Source organism: Anolis carolinensis, unplaced genomic scaffold, assembly GCF_035594765.1.
Source record: "Anolis carolinensis isolate JA03-04 unplaced genomic scaffold, rAnoCar3.1.pri scaffold_7, whole genome shotgun sequence".
In the NCBI taxonomy this organism is placed as follows: Eukaryota; Metazoa; Chordata; class Lepidosauria; order Squamata; family Dactyloidae; genus Anolis; species Anolis carolinensis.
The window spans coordinates 22,577,457-22,597,128 of NW_026943818.1; the positions used below are offsets into that span (position 1 = coordinate 22,577,457).

A 19,672-nucleotide genomic window follows, 5' to 3' on the forward strand; every position below is an offset into this window, starting at 1 on the left:
AATATAATAATAATAATACACTATTATAATTGTGTATTTATATTACATGTAATATTACTAATAATATTGCAATATAGCGGTATGGTACAGTATAGTAATATATAATACAGTAGAGTCTCACTTATCCAAGCCTCGCTTATCCAATGTTCTGGATTATCCAATGCATTTTTGTAGTCAATGTTTTCAATATATCGTGATATTTTGGTGCTAAATTCATAAATACAGTAATTACAACATAACATTACTGCGTATTGAACTACTTTTTCTGTTAAATTTGTTGTACAACATGTTTTGGTGCTTAATTTGTAAAATCATAACCTAATTTGATGTTTAATAGGCTTTTCCTTAATCTCTCCTTATTATCCAGCATATTCACTTATCCAACATTCTGCCGGCCCGTATATGTTGGATAAGTGAGACTCTACTGTATTGTATATTGATATAATATTGATAGTCATATTAAAATGTAATACAATATAATAATAATAATAATAATAATAATAATAATAATAATAATAATATACTATTATAATTTTGTATTTATATTACATGTAATATTACTAATAATATTAAAATATAGGGGTATGGTACAGTATAGTAATATATATAGTACTTATATTGGAGCCTCCGGTGGCGCAGTGTGTTAAAGCGCTCAGCTGTTGAACTTGCAGACCGAAAGGTCGCAGGTTCGAATCCCAGGAGCGGAGTGAGTGCCCGCTGCCAATCTAGAAGTTCGAAAACATGCCAATTTGCACTTTCGGCCCAGTTCTTTTTGGAGCCTACCCAAGATTTTATCATTATAGTTTTTTGTATGTGGGTTTTTTTAATGACCTGTTTTTATTGTTGCTGTTGATTCATTTGTTTTATTGCTTTGTTTTTATATTGTTGATGTTCGGGCTTGGCCTCATTTAAGCCGCCCCAAGTCCCTTCGGGGAGATGGGGCAGGGTATAAAATTAAAATAATAATAATAATAATAATAATAATAATAATAATAATAATAATAATGTGAGTAGATCAATAGGTACCGCTCCGGTGGGAAGGTAACGGCACTCCATGCAGTCATGCTGAACTTGCAGACCGAAAGGTCCCAGGTTCAAATCCCGGGAACGGAGTCAGCGCCCGCTGTTGCTCCAGCTCCTGCCAACCTAGCAGTTCGAAAACAAGTCAGTGTGAGTAGATGAATAGGTACCACGCCGGTGGGAAGGTAACGGCGCTTCATGCAGTCATGCCAATGGCCACATGACCTTGGAGGTGTCTATGGACAATGCCGGCTCTTTGGCTTAGAAATGGAGATGAGCACCAACCCCCAGAGTCAGACACGACTGGACTTAATGTTAGGGGAAACTTTTACCTTATTAATATTTACCTTGTGCTATGCTAATAATATAATATACTAGCTTTGCCCGGCCACGCGTTGCTGTGGCTTATGGGAATCCTTTGTTGGCCAGATGGAATAGCAGTGAATAGGCTTGCAGTCTCAAAGCCTGGCTGTTTTCTGGAGTAGCTGGAGCTTTTTGTTGTATGAACGTAGAGGCATGGATGAGGGGTTGTGCTGGCAAGTTTAGTGTTTCTGGGATGTGTAGTTTTGTTGTTTTGTCCTAGGCCGAAATTTCATTACCCTTTTATATATATTGTATGTACATATAACTTGTAAGCCGCCTTTAGTCCCCTTCGGGGTGAGAAGGGCAGGATAGAAATGTCGCTAATAAATAATAATAAATAAATGAATCATTGATGGATTCATCCTCATGTAGTAACAGTGAAAGTGAGGTATTTCTCTCTTTACTCCAAGACACCTGCCTTCTTTTGTTGGCTTTGGAGAAAACCAGTACATTTTTGTCAGTGGCTTTGCAAATCCATTACAACTTGTATCCTCGGTTCACTTCTGACCCGAGAAATGAATAGTGGCCGAGCGTATTTCTGGAAAATGTAAGAATGCATGAAAAAGTTTTTAGGATTTTCCATACCAGCCTGTGGCCTTGAAGTAAACATTAGACAAGAGAATGATAGAGGGTTAGAATTCCTCTAAATGCCACTTTCTGAGAAACACAAGTGGAGGTGGTGCTATTGATTTGGGAAGGGAAAAATGACTCATGGAAGTGCCTTCATCCTGTTGTTTTTCCAGCTGCCTGCAGGCGGAGCTTTGGCTTTGTTCTGCAGCCCCAGAAATGTTCTTAATGGGATTTTGCAAAATGGCAGAGAAATGAGGGGCTGTTTGCATCAGCTAAGGGGGTGGTAGTAGCGTATGATTAATCTGGCTAATGGGTTTGAAATCTCTGGTTTGGGTGCCAAGTATTTGCTCTCCGCAGTCACTTGTTTGGTTATAAGTACATGGCGAAGGAGAACGTCCAAAAAAGTGAATAATTTGGAACCTTTACAGCGAAATTGTTTCTTGCAGATTTCCCCCGCTCCCTGAAAAGAGGGATCTCCCTGGCTTTTATGAATTGGGCTTTTAGTCGCCATTATTTTCAAGGCTGTTTAGGCTCCGCTGCCTTACTCATTTCAATATTTTGTCAGGTGGCCAAGTCCTTTAGAAATGGTGTTCTTCTTTGCATGCTAATGCCTGCCTCCCCCTCGTTCCCCTCTTCTTGTTGTTTCATTTTATACGGTATAATGTCTCCTGTCTCAATTTAACGATATAATATATAATAATATTATACTATACTAATATTATAATATATTGTATATACATGTAATATTAATAATAATATTATGATGTGTGCTCGCTTCGGCAGCACATATACTAAAATTGGAACAGAGAAGAGAGAATAATAATTTTATAATTTAGTTTCATTTTATACGGTATAATGTCTCCTGTCTCAATTTAACGATATAATATATAATAATATTATACTATACTAATATTATAATATATTGTATATACATGTAATATTAATAATAATATTATGATGTGTGCTCGCTTCGGCAGCACATATACTAAAATTGGAACAGAGAAGAGAGAATAATAATTTTATAATTTAGTTTCATTTTATATGGTATAATGTCTCCTGTCTCAATTTAACAATATAATATATAATAATATTATACTATACTAATATTATAATATATTGTATATACATGTAATATTAATAATAATATTATGATGTGTGCTCGCTTCGGCAGCACATATACTAAAATTGGAACGATACAGAGAAGAGAGAATAATAATTTTATAATTTAGTTTCATTTTATATGGTATAATGTCTCCTGTCTCAATTTAACGATATAATATATAATAATATTATACTATACTAATATTATAATATATTGTATATACATGTAATATTAATAATAATATTATGATGTGTGCTCGCTTCGGCAGCACATATACTAAAATTGGAACGATACAGAGAAGAGAGAATAATAATATTATGATGTAATAATAATTATAATTCACAATAATAATCGTATATTTATATTACATGCAGTATTGCTAATACAGTAGAGTCTCACTTATCCAACATAAACGGGCCGGCAGAAAGTTGGATAAGTGAATATGTTGGATAATAAGGAGGGATTAAAGAAAAGCCTATTAAACATCAAATTAGGTTATGATTTTGCAAATTAAGCACCAAAACATCATGTTATACAACAAATTTTACAGAAAAAGTAGTTCAATACACAGTAATGCTATGTAGTAATTACTGTATTTACGAATTTGGCACCAAAATATCATGATGTATTGAAAACATCGACTACAAAAATGAGTTGAATAATCCAGAACATTGGATAAGCAAGTGTTGGATAAGTGGGACTCTACTGTACATGTAATATTAATAATAATATTATGATGTCTGCTCGCTTCGGCAGCACATACACTAAAATTGGAACGATACAGAAAAGAGAAAATAATAATATTATGATGTAATATAATGTAATAATAATTATAATTCACAATTTTAATTGTATATTTATATTACATGCAGTATTACTAATAATATTGTAATATAGTCGTATAATATAATACAGTAGAGTCTCGCTTATCCAACGTAAATGGGCCAGCAGAACGTTGGATAAGTGAATACGTTGGATAATAAGGAGAGATTAAGGAAAAGCCTATTAAACATCAAATTAGGTTATGATTCTACAAATTAAGCACCAAAACATCATGTTATACAACAAATTTGACAGAAAAGTAGTTCAATATGTAGTAATGCTATGTAGTAATTACTGCATTTATGAATTTAGCACCAAAATATTATGATATATTGAAAACACTGACTACAAAAATGGCTTGGATAATCCAGAAGCTTGGATAAGCAAAGCTTGGATAAGTGAGACTCTACTGTAATTCACTATTATAATTGTATATTTATATTACATGCAATATTACTAATAATATTGTAATATAGTTGTATAATATAATATATTGTATGTATATATACTTGTAAACCGCCCTGAGTCCCCTTCGGGGTGAGAAGGGCGGGATATAAATGTCACTAATAATAATAATAATAATAAATAAATAATAATATAATTTATTATTAGGCAAAAGCAGCCAATTTCCAACAAAGAAAGACCTAATGACATGTGGCGTAACCTTGCGCAAGAATGCAGCCCTTTCTGTCGCTGCGGAGGACCTTTGCAAGGTATGCAGTTCGATTTAGGTTTATTTTGTTTGCTTGCTTGCTCCCTTAATTAAGCCATTCCAGTTCACAGAATTTTGTTGCTAGCAAGTCTTGTTTTATATATAATGTTGTGTGGGTTACAGCTTGCCAGCCACTTAATCTTATAGTTCAAGGTTTTTAATTGTTGAGCTGCTAAAGTGTTTCTCCCCTGCTGCAACCAATGAACATACCGCATATACTCGAGTATAAGCCGACCCAAATATAAGCCGAGGCACCTAATTTTATCACAAAAAAGTGGGATAACTTATTGACTCAAGTATAAGCCGAGGGTGGGAAATGCAGCAGCTATGGGTAAATTTCAAAATAAAATTAGATACCAATAAAATTTCATTAATCGAGGCATCAGTAGGTTAAATGTTTTTGAATATTTGCCGTATTTCAAAGAAAAGCAATAAACTAGCTCTATAAGTGGAAAAGTAGGGGCAACAAAAAACATATGGTTTCATCAATAACCTAATAATAATAATAATAATAACAACAACTTCATTTGGATCCCACCCTATCTCCCCATGGGTGGCTTCCAACATAGTAACAGGCAAACATTCAATGCTTATATAAACAATGCAGAGCTAAATATAGATCTATAATTATAGATACTAATTTCACATATGCATTTCCCCCTGAAACATTTGCAAATCCCTCTGTGTGTGTGTATGCATTTCCCCTACAATATTTGCAAGCTCTATATATATATTCATATCTATCTAGACATGTCTATATATATTTGTGTGTTCATTTCCCCCCCTGTAATATTTCCAAGCCCTATATATAGGTAGGTAAGAATATATTCATATCTATCCAGACATCTCTCTTTATATAGATATTTGCAGAGACTTGCAAACATATGAGGGTAAATTCATATATAAAAATAATGTATATAGATATATACACATATAAAGGTACATAGAGATTGCAAAACATTGCAAGGGGTTAATGCCTATATATCCGTAGGAGAGTTTAACAAATATTTCAGGGGAAAATGCTTTCATGAGATGAATGAATATATATATATATTTCTTCCTGACTTGCAAGGGTGTCTTTCTCTTTTCAAAACATTCCCTTGATTAAGTGCGAGGGAGGCTTTGCAAAAGAAAACGCACTGATAAGGGAGGAGAAGAGAGAAATAGATCACATATTGCAAACAATAGCCTGCGGGGAGGCTTTGCAAAAGTAAACACACTGATAAGGGAGGAGAAGAGAGAAATAAATCACATATTGCAAACAATAGCCTGCAGGGAGGCTTTGCAAAAGTAAACACACTGATAAGGGAGGAGAAGAGAGAAATATATCACATACTAGCTGTGCCCGGCCACGCGTTGCTGTGGCTTAGTCTGGTGGTGTTGGTCAGTCTACATTAGGTTGTATTTATGCTGTGACCTCCACTCTTCTTTATACTCACATTAGTAGTAGTATTTGAAGTCTGTTACCTTCTTCAATTTTTGTGTTGATTGATAATTGCTTGAAATCCCTGTTGTCTTTGGTTTGTTGTTAATCGTGATGTCTGATTCTGCTGAGTGAGGTTTACATCTTATTGTGGTACAATAGTCTTTTTTTTGTTTTGCCTGTGTAGGTGTTTATTATTGTTGTTGTTGTAGTGGTCATGAAGGCTGGATAAGTTAGATGCTACTGTATTGTTTTTTGGAGGCCCAGTGTAGCACTGACTGGCCTCTCAACCTCAGTGCCTGGCTGCTTCTTGCCTGTGATGGTGTTGATTCTTATTGTTGTTGTTGTCATTGTTATTATTGTAATTGTTTTTTTGGAGGCCAAGTGTGAATGTAGGGATTGGGGAGGTGGATGAGCACTGAATGGCCTTGTAGACTCAGTGCATGGCTGATTCTTGCCTGTGTAGGTGTTTATTATTAGTGGGTGAGTGGATGGATAGATGAGTGGATGGATAGATAGAGTGGGTGCTCTCCTTGTTTCCTTTATTCCTATCCTGTTCCCTTTCTCTGCTCCAATCTTGAGCTTGCTGATAAGAACACACTGGTCAGAAAGGAGGGTAAATATAACCAGATCAATTGTGTTTCACTCCCTTTTGCTCTTGGCCTTCCGGGCAGAGAGGGAGGGCTCTTGTCCTTGGCGTTCCTTCGCTTCCCTTCCCTCCCTCCTTCCTTCACTCTATCTGTCCCAGCCTTTCCTGCCTGCGGAGCCATGGAACTGGGTCAATGGGTTGGATGGCGGGGAAAGGGAAAAGGAAGAGGCCTCTAATTGAAATGCATGGACTCCATGCCATGGGGGGCTGGGATTTGTAGTTTGCATCCAGTCCAACCCCTTTCTTTCTTTTTGTCATGGAGGAAGAGCCCACCCAAACCCCTCAGACAGATGGCCATCCTGTTTAGTTGTGTTGTTATAGTCACAATGTGTTGTGAGTTTTTTGGGTCCAGATTGTGGTTTTGTGGTGTGGTTGTGTTGTTACAACCAGGAGGGAAGGCTTTTGTGTTGTGTTGCCAAGTTTCGTATTTCTGGGGCGTTTAGTTGTGTTGTTATAGTCACGATGCGTTGTTGTGACTTTTGTGGGTCCAGATTGTGGTTTTGTGGTTTGGTTGTGTTGTTACAACCGGGAGGCAAGGCTTTCGCATTGTGTTGTCAAGTTTTGTATTTCTGGGGCGTTTAGTTGTGTGCCAAGTTTCGTATTTCTGGGGCGTTTAGTTGTGGTGTTATAGTCATGATGCATTGTTATGAGTTTTGTGGATCCAGATTGTGTTTTGTGGTGTGGTTGTGTTGTTACAACCAGGAGGCAAGGCTTTTGCGTTGTGTTGTCAAGTTGTGGTTTTGTGGTGTGGTTGTGTTGTTACAACCGGGAGGGAAGGCTTTTGTGTTGTGTTGCCAAGTTTCGTATGGGGCGTTTAGTTGTGTTGTTATAGTCATGATGCGTTGTTGTGAATTTTGTGGGTCTGGATTGTGGTTTTGTGGTGTGATTGTGTTGTTACAACCGGGAGGCAAGGCTTTTGCGTTGTTTTGTCAAATTTTGTATTTCTGGAGCGTTTAGTTGTGTTGTTATAGTCACGATGCGTTGTTGTGAATTTTGTGGGTCCGGATTGTGGTTTTGTGGTGTAGTTGTGTTGTTACAACCAGGAGAAAAGGCTTTTGCGTTGTATTGTCAAGTATTATATTTCTGGGGCGTTTAGTTGTGTGCCAAGTTTTGTATTTCTGGGGCGTTTAGTTGTGTTGTTATAGTCACGATGTGTTGTTGTGAGTTTTATGGGTCCGGTTTGTGGTTTTGTGGTGTGGTTGTGTTGTTACAACCTGGAGGGAAGGCTTTTGCATTGTGTTGCCAAGTTTCGTATTTCTGGGGCGTTTAGTTGTGTTGTTATAGTCACAATGCGTTGTTGTGAGTTTTGTGGGTCCTGTGTGGTTTTGTGGTGTGGTTGTGTTGTTACAACTGGGAGGCAAGGCTTTTGCATTTTGTTGCCAAGTTTTGTATTTCTGGGGCGTTTAGTTGTGTTGTTATCGCATGATGCGTTGTTGTGTGTTTTGTGGGTCTGGATTGTGGTTTTGTGGTGTGGTTGTGTTGTTGTAACCTGGAGGCAAGCCTTTTGCATTGTGTTGCCAAATTTCGTATTTCTGGGATGTTTCGTTTTGTTGTTATAGTCACTGCGCAAACAACTTTATCATTTTATATATATAGATTGCAAACAATAGCCTGCAGGGAGGCTTTGCAAAAGTAAACACACTGATAAGGGAGGAGAAGAGAAAAATAGATCACATATTGCAAACAATAGCCTGCAGGGAGGCTTTGCAAAAGTAAACACACTGATAAGGGAGGAGAAGAGAAAAATAGATCACATATTGCAAGCAATAGCCTGCAGGGAGGCTTTGCAAAAGAAAACACACTGATAAGGGAGGAGAAGAGAGAAATATATCACATATTGCAAACAATAGCCTGCAGGGAGGCTTTGCAAAAGAAAACACACTGATGAGGGAGGAGAAGAGAGAAATATATCACATATTGCAAACAATAGCCTGCAGGGAGGCTTTGCAAAAGTAAACACACTGATAAGGGAGGAGAAGAGAAAAATAGATCACATATTGCAAACAATAGCCTGCAGGGAGGCTTTGCAAAAGTAAACACACTGATAAGGGAGGAGAAGAGAAAAATAGATCACATATTGCAAGCAATAGCCTGCAGGGAGGCTTTGCAAAAGAAAACACACTGATAAGGGAGGAGAAGAGAGAAATATATCACATATTGCAAACAATAGCCTGCAGGGAGGCTTTGCAAAAGTAAACACACTGATAAGGGAGGAGAAGAGAGAAATATATCACATATTGCAAACAATAGCCTGCAGGGAGGCTTTGCAAAAGTAAACACACTGATAAGGGAGGAGAAGAGAGAAATATATCACATATTGCAAGCAATAGCCTGCAGGGAGAGGCTTTGCAAAAGAAAACACACTGATAAGGGAGGAGAAGAGAAAAATAGATCACATATTGCAAACAATAGCCTGCAGGGAGGCTTTGCAAAAGTAAACACACTGATAAGGGAGGAGAAGAGAGAAATATATCACATATTGCAAACAATAGCCTGCAGGGAGGCTTTGCAAAAGTAAACACACTGATAAGGGAGGAGAAGAGAAAAATAGATCACATATTGCAAGCAATAGCCTGCAGGGAAGCTTTGCAAAAGCAAACACACTGATAAGGGAGGAGAAGAAAGAAATAGATCACATATTGCAAGCAATAGCCTGCAGGGAGGCTTTGCAAAAGTAAACACACTGATAAGGTAGAATAAAGAAATAGATCACATATTGCAAGCAATAGCCTGTAGGCTCCGTTGCCGGCCTTGATCTTGACCCGATGATAAGCCGGGGGGAGGCCTTTTCAGCTCATAAATAAGGGCTGAAAAACTCGGCTTATCTTCGAGTATATACAGTAATTTCTTCCTCCTGAAATTGTTATGATACAATTCATGAGGCACATGCACACGTATGCTGCCAAAATATGGGGAAATGAAGTCCACTTGTATGTGAACAGCCAATCTTGGGAGCATCAGGAGAAGCATGACATGCTGGAGAAAAATGGGAGATAATTCTGATACATCTGGAGGCCTAGATGCCACCAAAATGGCCTTTGTAAACAGCATGTAGTCACTGATCTACATTTTAACCATCCCCTGCTTTGTTGAACCTGGGAGCTATATAAACTTGGTTGTATCGATTCATAAAGTCTTTTTTTCTGTCTCCTATTAAACGTTGAACTCCTGTGCCTCCCTGTACAGAACATTTTGAAATGTGAGGCATCAATTCCCTCCCGTCTTTTTACCACATGTCTTCAAGGTTTATTAGACCATGAGAACAGTTCAGTGGCTGAAGGTTTACAAGAAAAAGTTCCTAATTAAAATCTATAGGGCAATAAACCCTACCTGATGGATAGACACGAGTTGCGATGCTTGCCAGAGGCCAACTACGAGGAATTATTAAATGGCTTGACACTCTTGCCCCACTTTCTCTTCCCTTGGCATGGAATTAAACTTTTAGTTCCTCTACTGTTTCAGTTTTATTGAACAACAAAATAAAACTAGTATAGTGTGGGTACGACATAGCTTAGAAAGTTGTGGGTTCAGAGCAAGATGCAAGGAGGTCTTTCAGGATTCTCTATGGCAATGGGGTCTCACGTCTGGTTTTCCAGATACTGTATATACTCGAGTATAAGCCGACCCAACTATAAGCCGAGGCACCTAATTTTACCCAAAAAAACCTGGAAAACATTGACTCAAGTATAAGCCAAGAGCAGTAAACCTCAGAAATAAAAATAGATAATAATAACATTACATTTTTGAATATTTACATAAAACTGTAATTTAAGATAACACTGTCCAACTCTGATTAAATCATTATTCTCAACTTCTTCAATGTAAATGTGCTTATGTATCCTTTTAATAATAATAATAATAATAATAATAATAATAATAATAATACAGCATATCTATCTTGTTTGCTGTGTCATAATAATAATACAGTAGAGTCTCACTCATCCAAGCTAAACGGGCTGGCAGTAGCTTGGATAAGCGAATATCTTGGATAATAAGGAGGGATTAAGGAGAAGCCTATTAAACATCAAATTAGGTTATGATTTTACAAATTAAGCACCAAAACATCATGTTATGCAACAAATTTGACAGAAAAAGTGGTTCAATACGCAGTAATGTTATGTTGTAATTACTGTATTTACGAATTTAGCACCAAAATATCACGATATATTGAAAACATTGACTACCAAAATGGCTTGGATTATCCAGAGGCTTGGATAAGTGAGGCTTGGATTAGTGAGACTCTACTGTAATAATAATAGATTATTATTATTATAGATTATAGATTATATAATAAATGTAATCAAATCAAATCACATTTTATTGATTAGCCCATCGGCCGTATCAAAACATTAAACACATAGACATACAAACACATACATACAACCCGCAGTACAAAAGAAATTAAAATAAACAAGCTGTTAACAAGATCCCATTCAGGTCAAATATCTGCATCACCTCCACAGTTTACTCCAATTGATTCCAAATATGCAATTTTCAGCTGTGTTGCTTTGAATAGGAAAAGAGCTGTTTTGTGTGTTATTTTAGGATTCTGACCGGCCAACAAAAATGAAATTTTAATATGTGGTTCCCAGTGTGTTTTGTGAATAATGTAATAATAATAGAGTAAAATAATAAATGTAATAATAGAGTAAATTAATAAATGTTTTAACAATAATAAATTGAGTAAAATAATAAATGCAATAACAATAATATCAGAACAAAATAATAAATGTATTAATAATAATAATAATAATAATAATAATAATAATAATAATAATAATAGATTAAAATAAATGCAATAGTAGCAATAATAACAGGAGTAAAATGATAAATGTAATAATAATAATAATAATAATAATAAGAAGAAGAAGAAGAAGAAGAAGAAGAGTAAAATACTGTATATACTAGTTTTTCAGCCCATTTTTAGGGCTGAAAAAGCTCCCCTCGGCTTATACTCGAGTGAGGGTCCTTGCCGGCTTCTATTCAGGTCGGCTTATACTTGAGTATATAGGTATTCAGAGTTGGACAGTCTTATCTTATTAAAGTCTTATTATTATCTTAAATTACAGTTTTATGTAAATATTCAGAAACATTTAACCTACTGATGCCTCAAATAATGCAATTTTATTAATACCTATTTTTATTTTTGATTTTGACCTGTAGCTGCTGCATTTCCCACTCTCGTCTTATACTTGAGTCAATACATTTTCCCAGTTTTTGTGGTAAAATTAGGTGCCTCGGCTTATATTTGGGTTGGCTTATACTCGAGTATATACGGTAATAAATGTAACAATGCCAATAATAATATGTAGAGGAAAATAATAAATGTACCATATATACTTGAGTATAAGCCGACCCGAATATAAGCCAACCAGGACCCTCACCCGAGTATAAACCGAGGGGGGCTTTTTCAGTTCTAAAAAAGGGCTGAAAAACCCGGCTTATATAGAGTACTTTGGAGTCATTGAATTCTTGTGCGCTAGCCATATTGGCTAGGGCTTCTGGGAGTTGAAATCTAAAACATCAGGAAGATGTTTGATTCATGAAACTGGCCGTGGCCTTCTTCTCCTGGAGAATGTTCTGTCTGTTAGGGGAAGTTGGAGATGTCACCACTTCTTGCTGAAGAAACCTAGACAATTTAGAGTTACCATTATGGCCCAAGGAGTGGGTGGCATTCTTTTTCTTCTCCTCCAATTCCAAGACCCAAAAGAAGGAAACAAAAGAGGTTCTGTTCATCCTCTGTATTGGAGACAGGAAAGGACTGAGTAACCATAGCCAGATCTGAATCCCCAATTGGGATTGTTGTATGTTTTCCGGGCTGTATGGCCATGTTCCAGAAGTATTCTCTCCTGACGTTTCACCCACATCTATGGCAGGCATCCTCAGAGGTTGTGAGGTATGGAGAAACTCAGCAAGGAAGGTTTATATATATCTGTGGAAAGGCCAGGGTGAGAGAAGAACTACCAGTATTAAAAAACTCAAAAATCAGAACAGTAAATAAGAAGCAACACTCTGAAAACAGAGGAGTTCCAGACCTGAATCAACCAGGGGCAGCTAATGACTGTGAACAAAGGATGCCCCCAGGCAGGAAGAAGCCAGGAAGTGAAGCTATTCAATTCTAAATAAGGTGATTAACTACAACATTCACACTGGCCTCCAACTGACAAGAGTTCTTCTCTCACCCTGAACTTTCCACAGATATATATAAACCAACGTTGCTTAGTTTTTCCATACCTCACAACCTCTGAGGATGCCTGCCATAGATGTGGGCGAAACGTCAGGAGAGAATACTTCTGGAAAATGGCCATACAGCCTGGAAAACATACAACAACCCTGTGATCCCGGCCATGAAAGCTTTCGACAACACACTGAACCACAAATGTTGTTGAGGTTATTTTCACAGCTAGGTTGTCCTAATACGTTGACCAGCCCAGAGCAGTGAGGCAGCCTCCAAATACAGTAGAGTCTCACTTATCCAACACTCGCTTATCCAACGTTCTGGATTATCCAATGCATTTTTGTAGTCAATGTTTTCAATACATTGTGATATTTTGGTGCTAAATTCGTAAATACAGTAATTACAACATAACACTACTGTGTATTGAACTACTTTTTCTGTCAAATTTGTTGTATAACATGAAGTTTTGGTGCTTAATTTGTAAAATCATAACCTAATTTGATGTTTAATAGGCTTTTCCTTAATCTCTCCTTATTATCCAACATATTCGCTTATCCAACGTTCTGCCGGCCCATTTACTTTGGATAAGCGAGACTCTACAGTACTTCAGATCTAGATCTAGATAGAGCTGAAATCCTCCAGTCCCCAAAATGAGTTATAGTTTGAAAGGTGACTTTGGAAAAGAGCTACAGTAGAGTCTTACTTAGTTCAATACGCAGTAATGTTAAAATAGAGTAAAATAAATGTAATAGTAGCAACAATAATAGAGAAAAATAATAAATTTAATAATACCAATAATAATAGAGAAAAATAATAAATACAGTAGAGCAGGGGTCCTCAAACTTTTTAAGTGGAGGGCCGGTTCATGGTCCTTCAGACTGTTGGGGGGCCGGACTATGAAATGGTCCAAAATTAGGATTGTTGTTGTTGTGTGCCTTCAAGTCATTTCAGAGTTAGGTCAACCCTAAGTCTAAAGTTTAGGACAGAGGCCAGGTCAATGACCCTGGAGGGCCTTAGTTTGGGGATCGCTGACCTAGATGATCTCATAAGACCATAGGTAAGCAAAGAGACCTCCAAAGACCATCTAGATGGTCTCATAAGACCATAAGTAAGGAAAGAGACCCTCAAAGGCCATCTAGATGATCTCATCAGGCCATCAGAAGACCATAGATAACGAAAGGGACCGTCAAAGGTCATCTAGACGGTCTCATAGCACCATAGGTAAGAAAAGTAACCTCCACAAGCCATCTAGATGGTCTCATAAGGCTGTAGCTAAGCAAAGAGACCTTCAAAGACCATCTCAACGATCTCATAAGACCATAGGTAAGCACAGAGACCTCCAAAGACCAGGTAGACTTAGGTCAACCCTCAGTCTAAAGTTTAGGACAGGGGCCAGGTCAATGACCTTGGAGGGCTGCATCTGGCCCCCGGGCCTTAGTTTGGGGACCCCTGCAGTAGAGTCTCACTTATCCAAGCTTCGCTTATCCAAGCTTCTGGATTATCCAAGCCATTTTTGTAGTCAATGTTTTCAATATATCATGATATTTTGGTGCTAAATTTGTAAATACAGTAATTACAACATACCATTACTGAGTATTGAACTACTTTTTCTGTCAAATTTTTGTATAACATGATGTCTTGGTGCTTAATTTGTAAAATCATAACCTAATTTGATGTTTAATAGGCTTTTCCTTAATCCCTCCTTATTATCCAAGATATTCGCATATCCAAGCTTGGATAAGTGAGACTTCCAAGTTCTTGGTCTTCCCAATCCAAAGATGATCAAAACTACTGAAGAAACCTTGCAGATGTCTCCTAGCAATTGTTGAGGCTGGAACATAGGCAGCCCTTGTTAGTTCATATCACCTCAATCCCATTCTCTGCCTGCTGGGCATTATTACGAATTACAAGGAGTTCTGTTTTTGCCTGGTCAACAGGACAGTCACATCTGATATCCTGTTTAGCTGTCATAGAAGGACTGGTGGGCTGTGGTTCATTTGACAGATTGCAAGCTGCGCAGATGTGATGCACAGTTGTGATTCAGGGCGGCTGGCTACTCGGAATAAATAGGTGGCATCTAGGCATCTTTTTCAGCTTCCTTGCTCTTTCCTCACTTCCCTGGGACACAACACTTTAGGCTGCAACTGACAATTAAGGCATAGACAGAAAGAGAGACCCGTAAGGACTAATGTCTGACTCCCTGTCAGGCTTTGGTAAGGAAAACCTTGAGGGAAGGTCTTAAGCAGGATCAAAAGAACTCTTCAAATTAAGCAAAGTCTCTGGCTGATCCCATACATTCACCTAGCTTTGTTTCGCCATTGTTTTTAAGGCGCACCTTTGGAGATTCTCCATACTAAACAATTCAAGAAGAATTTAGTAGAGAGAACTGGTTAACATGCCAACAAATATTCAAAAAGATTGATAACAAGTACAAAATAAAAAACTCATACAGAAATTACACAAACAAATTTCAAGGTACCAATACTATCAATTATTTATTTTTATTTATTTATTTACAGTATTTATATTCCGCCCTTCTCACCCCGAAGGGGACTCAGGGCGGATCACATTACACATATAAGGCAAACATTCAGTGCCTTAACATAGAACAAAGACAAGACAAACACGGGGCTCCGAGCTGGCCTCGAACTCATGACCTCCTGGTCAGAGTGATTCATTGCAGCTGGCTGCAGCTGGTTGCTCAACAGCCTGCGCCACAGCACGGCCCAAATAAGCTTTAAAGAAGATGCTAAAAAGGGATTCAATCAAGAACGGGGAACATGGGAAATTATAATGAAAAAAGACCCAAAAGTTAATAAAAATATTATACAGTAGAGTCTCACTTATCCAGGCTAAACGGGCCGGCAGAATGTTGGATAAGCGAATATGTTGGATAATAAGGAGAGATTAAAGAGAAGCCCATTAAACACCAAATTAAGTTATGATTTTACAAATTAAGCACCAAAACATCATGTTTTACAACAAATTTGACAGAAAAAGTAGTTCAATACACAGTAATGCTACGTAGTAATTACTGTATTTACGAATTTAGCACCAAAATATCACGATGTATTGAAAACATTGACTACAAAAATGCGTTGGATAATCCAAAACGTTGGATAAGCGAATGTTGGATAAGTGAGACTCTACTGTACTATCAATTACAAATAAGCTTTAAAGAAGATGCTAAAAAAGGATTCAATCAAGAACGGGGAACATGGGAAATTATAATGAAAAAAGACCAAAAGTTAATAAAAATATTATACTGTACCAACAACTACTAAAATGGGCAACAGAAGAGGAATACATAAAAGAATGTATGATAAAATGGGCAAAAGATAAAAGGCCATAGTTTGAATTTGGAACAATGGGAAAAAATTTGGAAAGAGAAACTAAAATATACAGTTGCAACGGATATTAAAGAAAACTGGTACAAGATGCAATACAGATGGTATTACACCCCAGAAAAATTAACAAAATTTAATAAAAAGAAATCTAATATGTGTTGGAAATGTGGGGAAAAATTGAACATTTTTTCATCAATGGTGGACCTGTGAGAAATTAAAAGAATTTTGGAAGGCAATACATCAAATAACACAGGAAATCATAGGAATCAAATTTAAATTAGAACCTGAAATGTATCTACTAAGTTTTACAAATTCAAAATTTAAAAAATGCAGAAACACTGACAATAAAACAATACCAGGAGTCAACACCTAAAGTGAATGGAAACCTCCTCCTCCTTTTAACCCTTGAGGTTGAGAGGAAACACAGACCTGGTCTAATAGAAACATCCATGCCCAAAGAACCCAGGGACTGGGAAAAGGCATTTCTTTAAAATTAAATGAAAAGGCTTTGTGAGTGTATGTGTGAGATATCATCAGCTCTGGATTGCAAAACAAGCCTCGGAATTTTAAAATCTAGAAAACGGGGAGTATAAGAGAGAGCTTGAAATCTCACAAGTGATGTTGATGATGATAAATAATAGGGGGTTCAGATATATTGTGTTATTGAAATATGTTGTTTTCTGTGCCCTAGAACCTGATAAGTCTAAGGGCAATATATATTTTGAGTAAAATGGCCCGCTGTGGATGAATATAATTCTGACTGTCACATGTTTCTCTTATAGGGTCGAATCGATTCCCCATCTTCCTCTCTGGATGTTTCGGAGGAGTTTCTAACTCCTGATGAGGACCTTTTCATCCCATTAGCTCCTCAGGAGAATTTAGAATTTGAGGTAAGCAGAAGGAAGGAAAGCAAAAGGATGGCAAGGTGTAGGGAATATAAAAGGTAAAGATTTCCCCTGATGTTAAGTCCAGTCATGTCTGACTCTGGGGGTTGGTGCTCATCTCCATTTCTAAGCTGAAGAGCCGGCGTTGTCCGTAGACACCTCCAAGGTCATGTGGCCGGCATGACTGCATGGAGCGCCGTTACCTTCCCGCCGGAGCGGTACCTATTGATCTACTCACATTTGCATGTTTTCGAACTGCTAGGTTGGCAGGAGCTGGAGCAACAGCGGGCGCTCAAGCCACTCCTGGGATTTGAACCTGGGACCTTCCGGTCTGCAAGTTCAGCAGCTCACTGCTTTAACATACTTCGCCACCGGGGCTCCTTACACACACACACACACACATATATATACACACATATACAGTAGAGTCTCACTTATCCAAGCTTCACTTATCCAGGGTTCTGTATTATCCAAGGCAGTTTGCCTTTTAGTAGTCATTGTTTTTGTAGTAAATGTTGCAATGTTTTGGTGCTAAATTCGTAAATACAGTAATTACTACATAACATTACTGTGTATTGAACTGCTTTTTCTGTCAATTTGTTGTAAAACATGATGTTTTGGTGCTTAATTTGTAAAATCACAATGTAATTTTATGTTTAATAGGCTTTTTTCTTAATCCCTTCTTATTATCCAAGATTTTCGCTTATCCAATGTTCTGTCTGCCCGTTTATCTTGGATAAGTGAGACTCTACTGTATTTATGTGTGTGTGTGTGTGTATATATATATATATAAAATAAATTATATGTATATAATTTTATATATAAGGTAAAAGTTTCCCCTGATGCTAAGTCCAGTCATGTCTGACTCTGGGGGTTGGTGCTCATCTCAATTTCTAAGCCGAAGAGCCGGCGTTGTCCGTAGACACCTCCAAGGTCATGTGGCCACTGGCATGACTGCATGGAGCGCCGTTACCTTCCCACCGGAGCGGTACCTATTGATCTACTCACATTTGCATGTTTTCGAACCGCTAGGTTGGCAGGAGCTGGGGCTAACAGCGGGCGCTCACTCTGCTCTTGGGATTTGAACCTGGGACCTTTCAAACTGCAAGTTCAGCAGCTCAGCGCTTTAACACACTGTGCCACCGTGGCTCCAATTTTTATATATATATAAAATATATATATATATACACACACACACACACACACACACATATACACACACACATACACATATATATATTCTTGCTTGCAGCATGATACATGCTGTGGTTGTCCCATTTGCCTGGGATCAAAGGAACAGGGAGTATCCCATTGTGTGCCAGTTGTGTATGGATGGAATTGATCATAGGAAGTGCAGTCCACAGCATATTCTACTGAACCAGCCAGTGGGTAATTTGTGACCTTAAGATATTGGATTGCAACTCCTATTAGTCACAGTCAGCATGGGTTAGCTTTTAAGGATGTGGGTGTGAACCAAACTTCTGAAAGATTGTGTCTGGAAAGTCTGTATTGAAATTTATTTATCATGTCAGAAGCGAATGGAGAATACAGTTATAATGTATAAAAAGCAACAAAGTTTAAAACTTGGCATTATACTAAATGTCCTTTGACCAGAAGCTGTCCACTTGGCGTGTCTCTAGTGTCGTTGTGAGAAGGTCCTCCATTGTGCATGTGGCAGGGCTCAGGCTGCCTTGTAGGAAGTAGTCTATGGTTTTTCATCTCCACATTTTTCTCGGGAGAAGGTGATAATTTACAGTATCATAAGCTGCTGACAGGTCTATGAAGACAGCTCCTGTAATCTGCTGTCAGAACTGACTTGCGGCATGTATTGAAATGATTTCAGGGAGCTGTTTTGGCCAAATTCTTCCTGAAAGGCCATTTCCATCATATTCCTTTTCTAATCTTGAACAACGTATGATATGTGGTTCATTCCTTAATGCACCATTTCAAATCCACAGACCCTTCTTTGAAATTTCCCTTCAATATTTTGTTTTGTGTCATCCCCTCAGAGTTCGGCTGTTGAAGAAGATCTGGAAATAACCCAGATACTGTGTGGGCAAGATGACTTGGAGGTCTCCCAAGAAATCTGTCTGGAACATCCCATAACTACAGTGCAAGGCAAGCTCGCCTTTTGTTTTAGTATCTGCCCAACCTGTCTGATGTTTATTTGCTAACTCAATGCTTTCCAAAGATCCCTGAATATATATATAAGCAGATGCATGCCTCTTTGAAGTCCAGGCTGACGCATCAATCACAGAGGACAGGTCTTAATTTTTATGAATCTGTGAATTTTCCCAGAAAGCCTGTACAATGTAGATGAGAGAAAAAGACTGTGATATGTGAAGCACAGAGAGACATATCTCCTTCTTCATATGGTTCTTCTTCACTTTAGATGGTAGTGTAACTTGGTTTAGAATATATGCGACAGAGGCTTAGATGTTGAAAGAACAATAACAAGTTGATTCAGGCACAGAGCTTAGTGGTTTCAATATTGTTTCTCACTTAGAGGTACACTTTCTTCAACAGTTGCAACAATAACATATGATGAATTCACCCTCAAAAGACTTTCTCCTTTCCTTGAGCAGTTTAAACCTTTTCCTAT

General features: G+C 37.7%; 1 protein-coding gene across 2 annotated transcripts in view; it reads left to right on the top strand.

Annotated features, from left to right (window-relative positions):
• Nucleotides 1-19,672, top strand: part of tex14 (testis expressed 14, intercellular bridge forming factor) — a 99,559-nt gene that overhangs the window by 47,302 nt on the left and 32,585 nt on the right. For both annotated transcript variants that reach the window (XM_062958939.1, XM_062958938.1), the window contains 3 exons: nt 4,490-4,590; nt 16,969-17,076; nt 19,080-19,188. In XM_062958939.1, the coding sequence (XP_062815009.1) occupies nt 4,490-4,590; nt 16,969-17,076; nt 19,080-19,188 (318 nt within the window). The remainder of the gene's footprint in view (nt 1-4,489; nt 4,591-16,968; nt 17,077-19,079; nt 19,189-19,672) is intronic.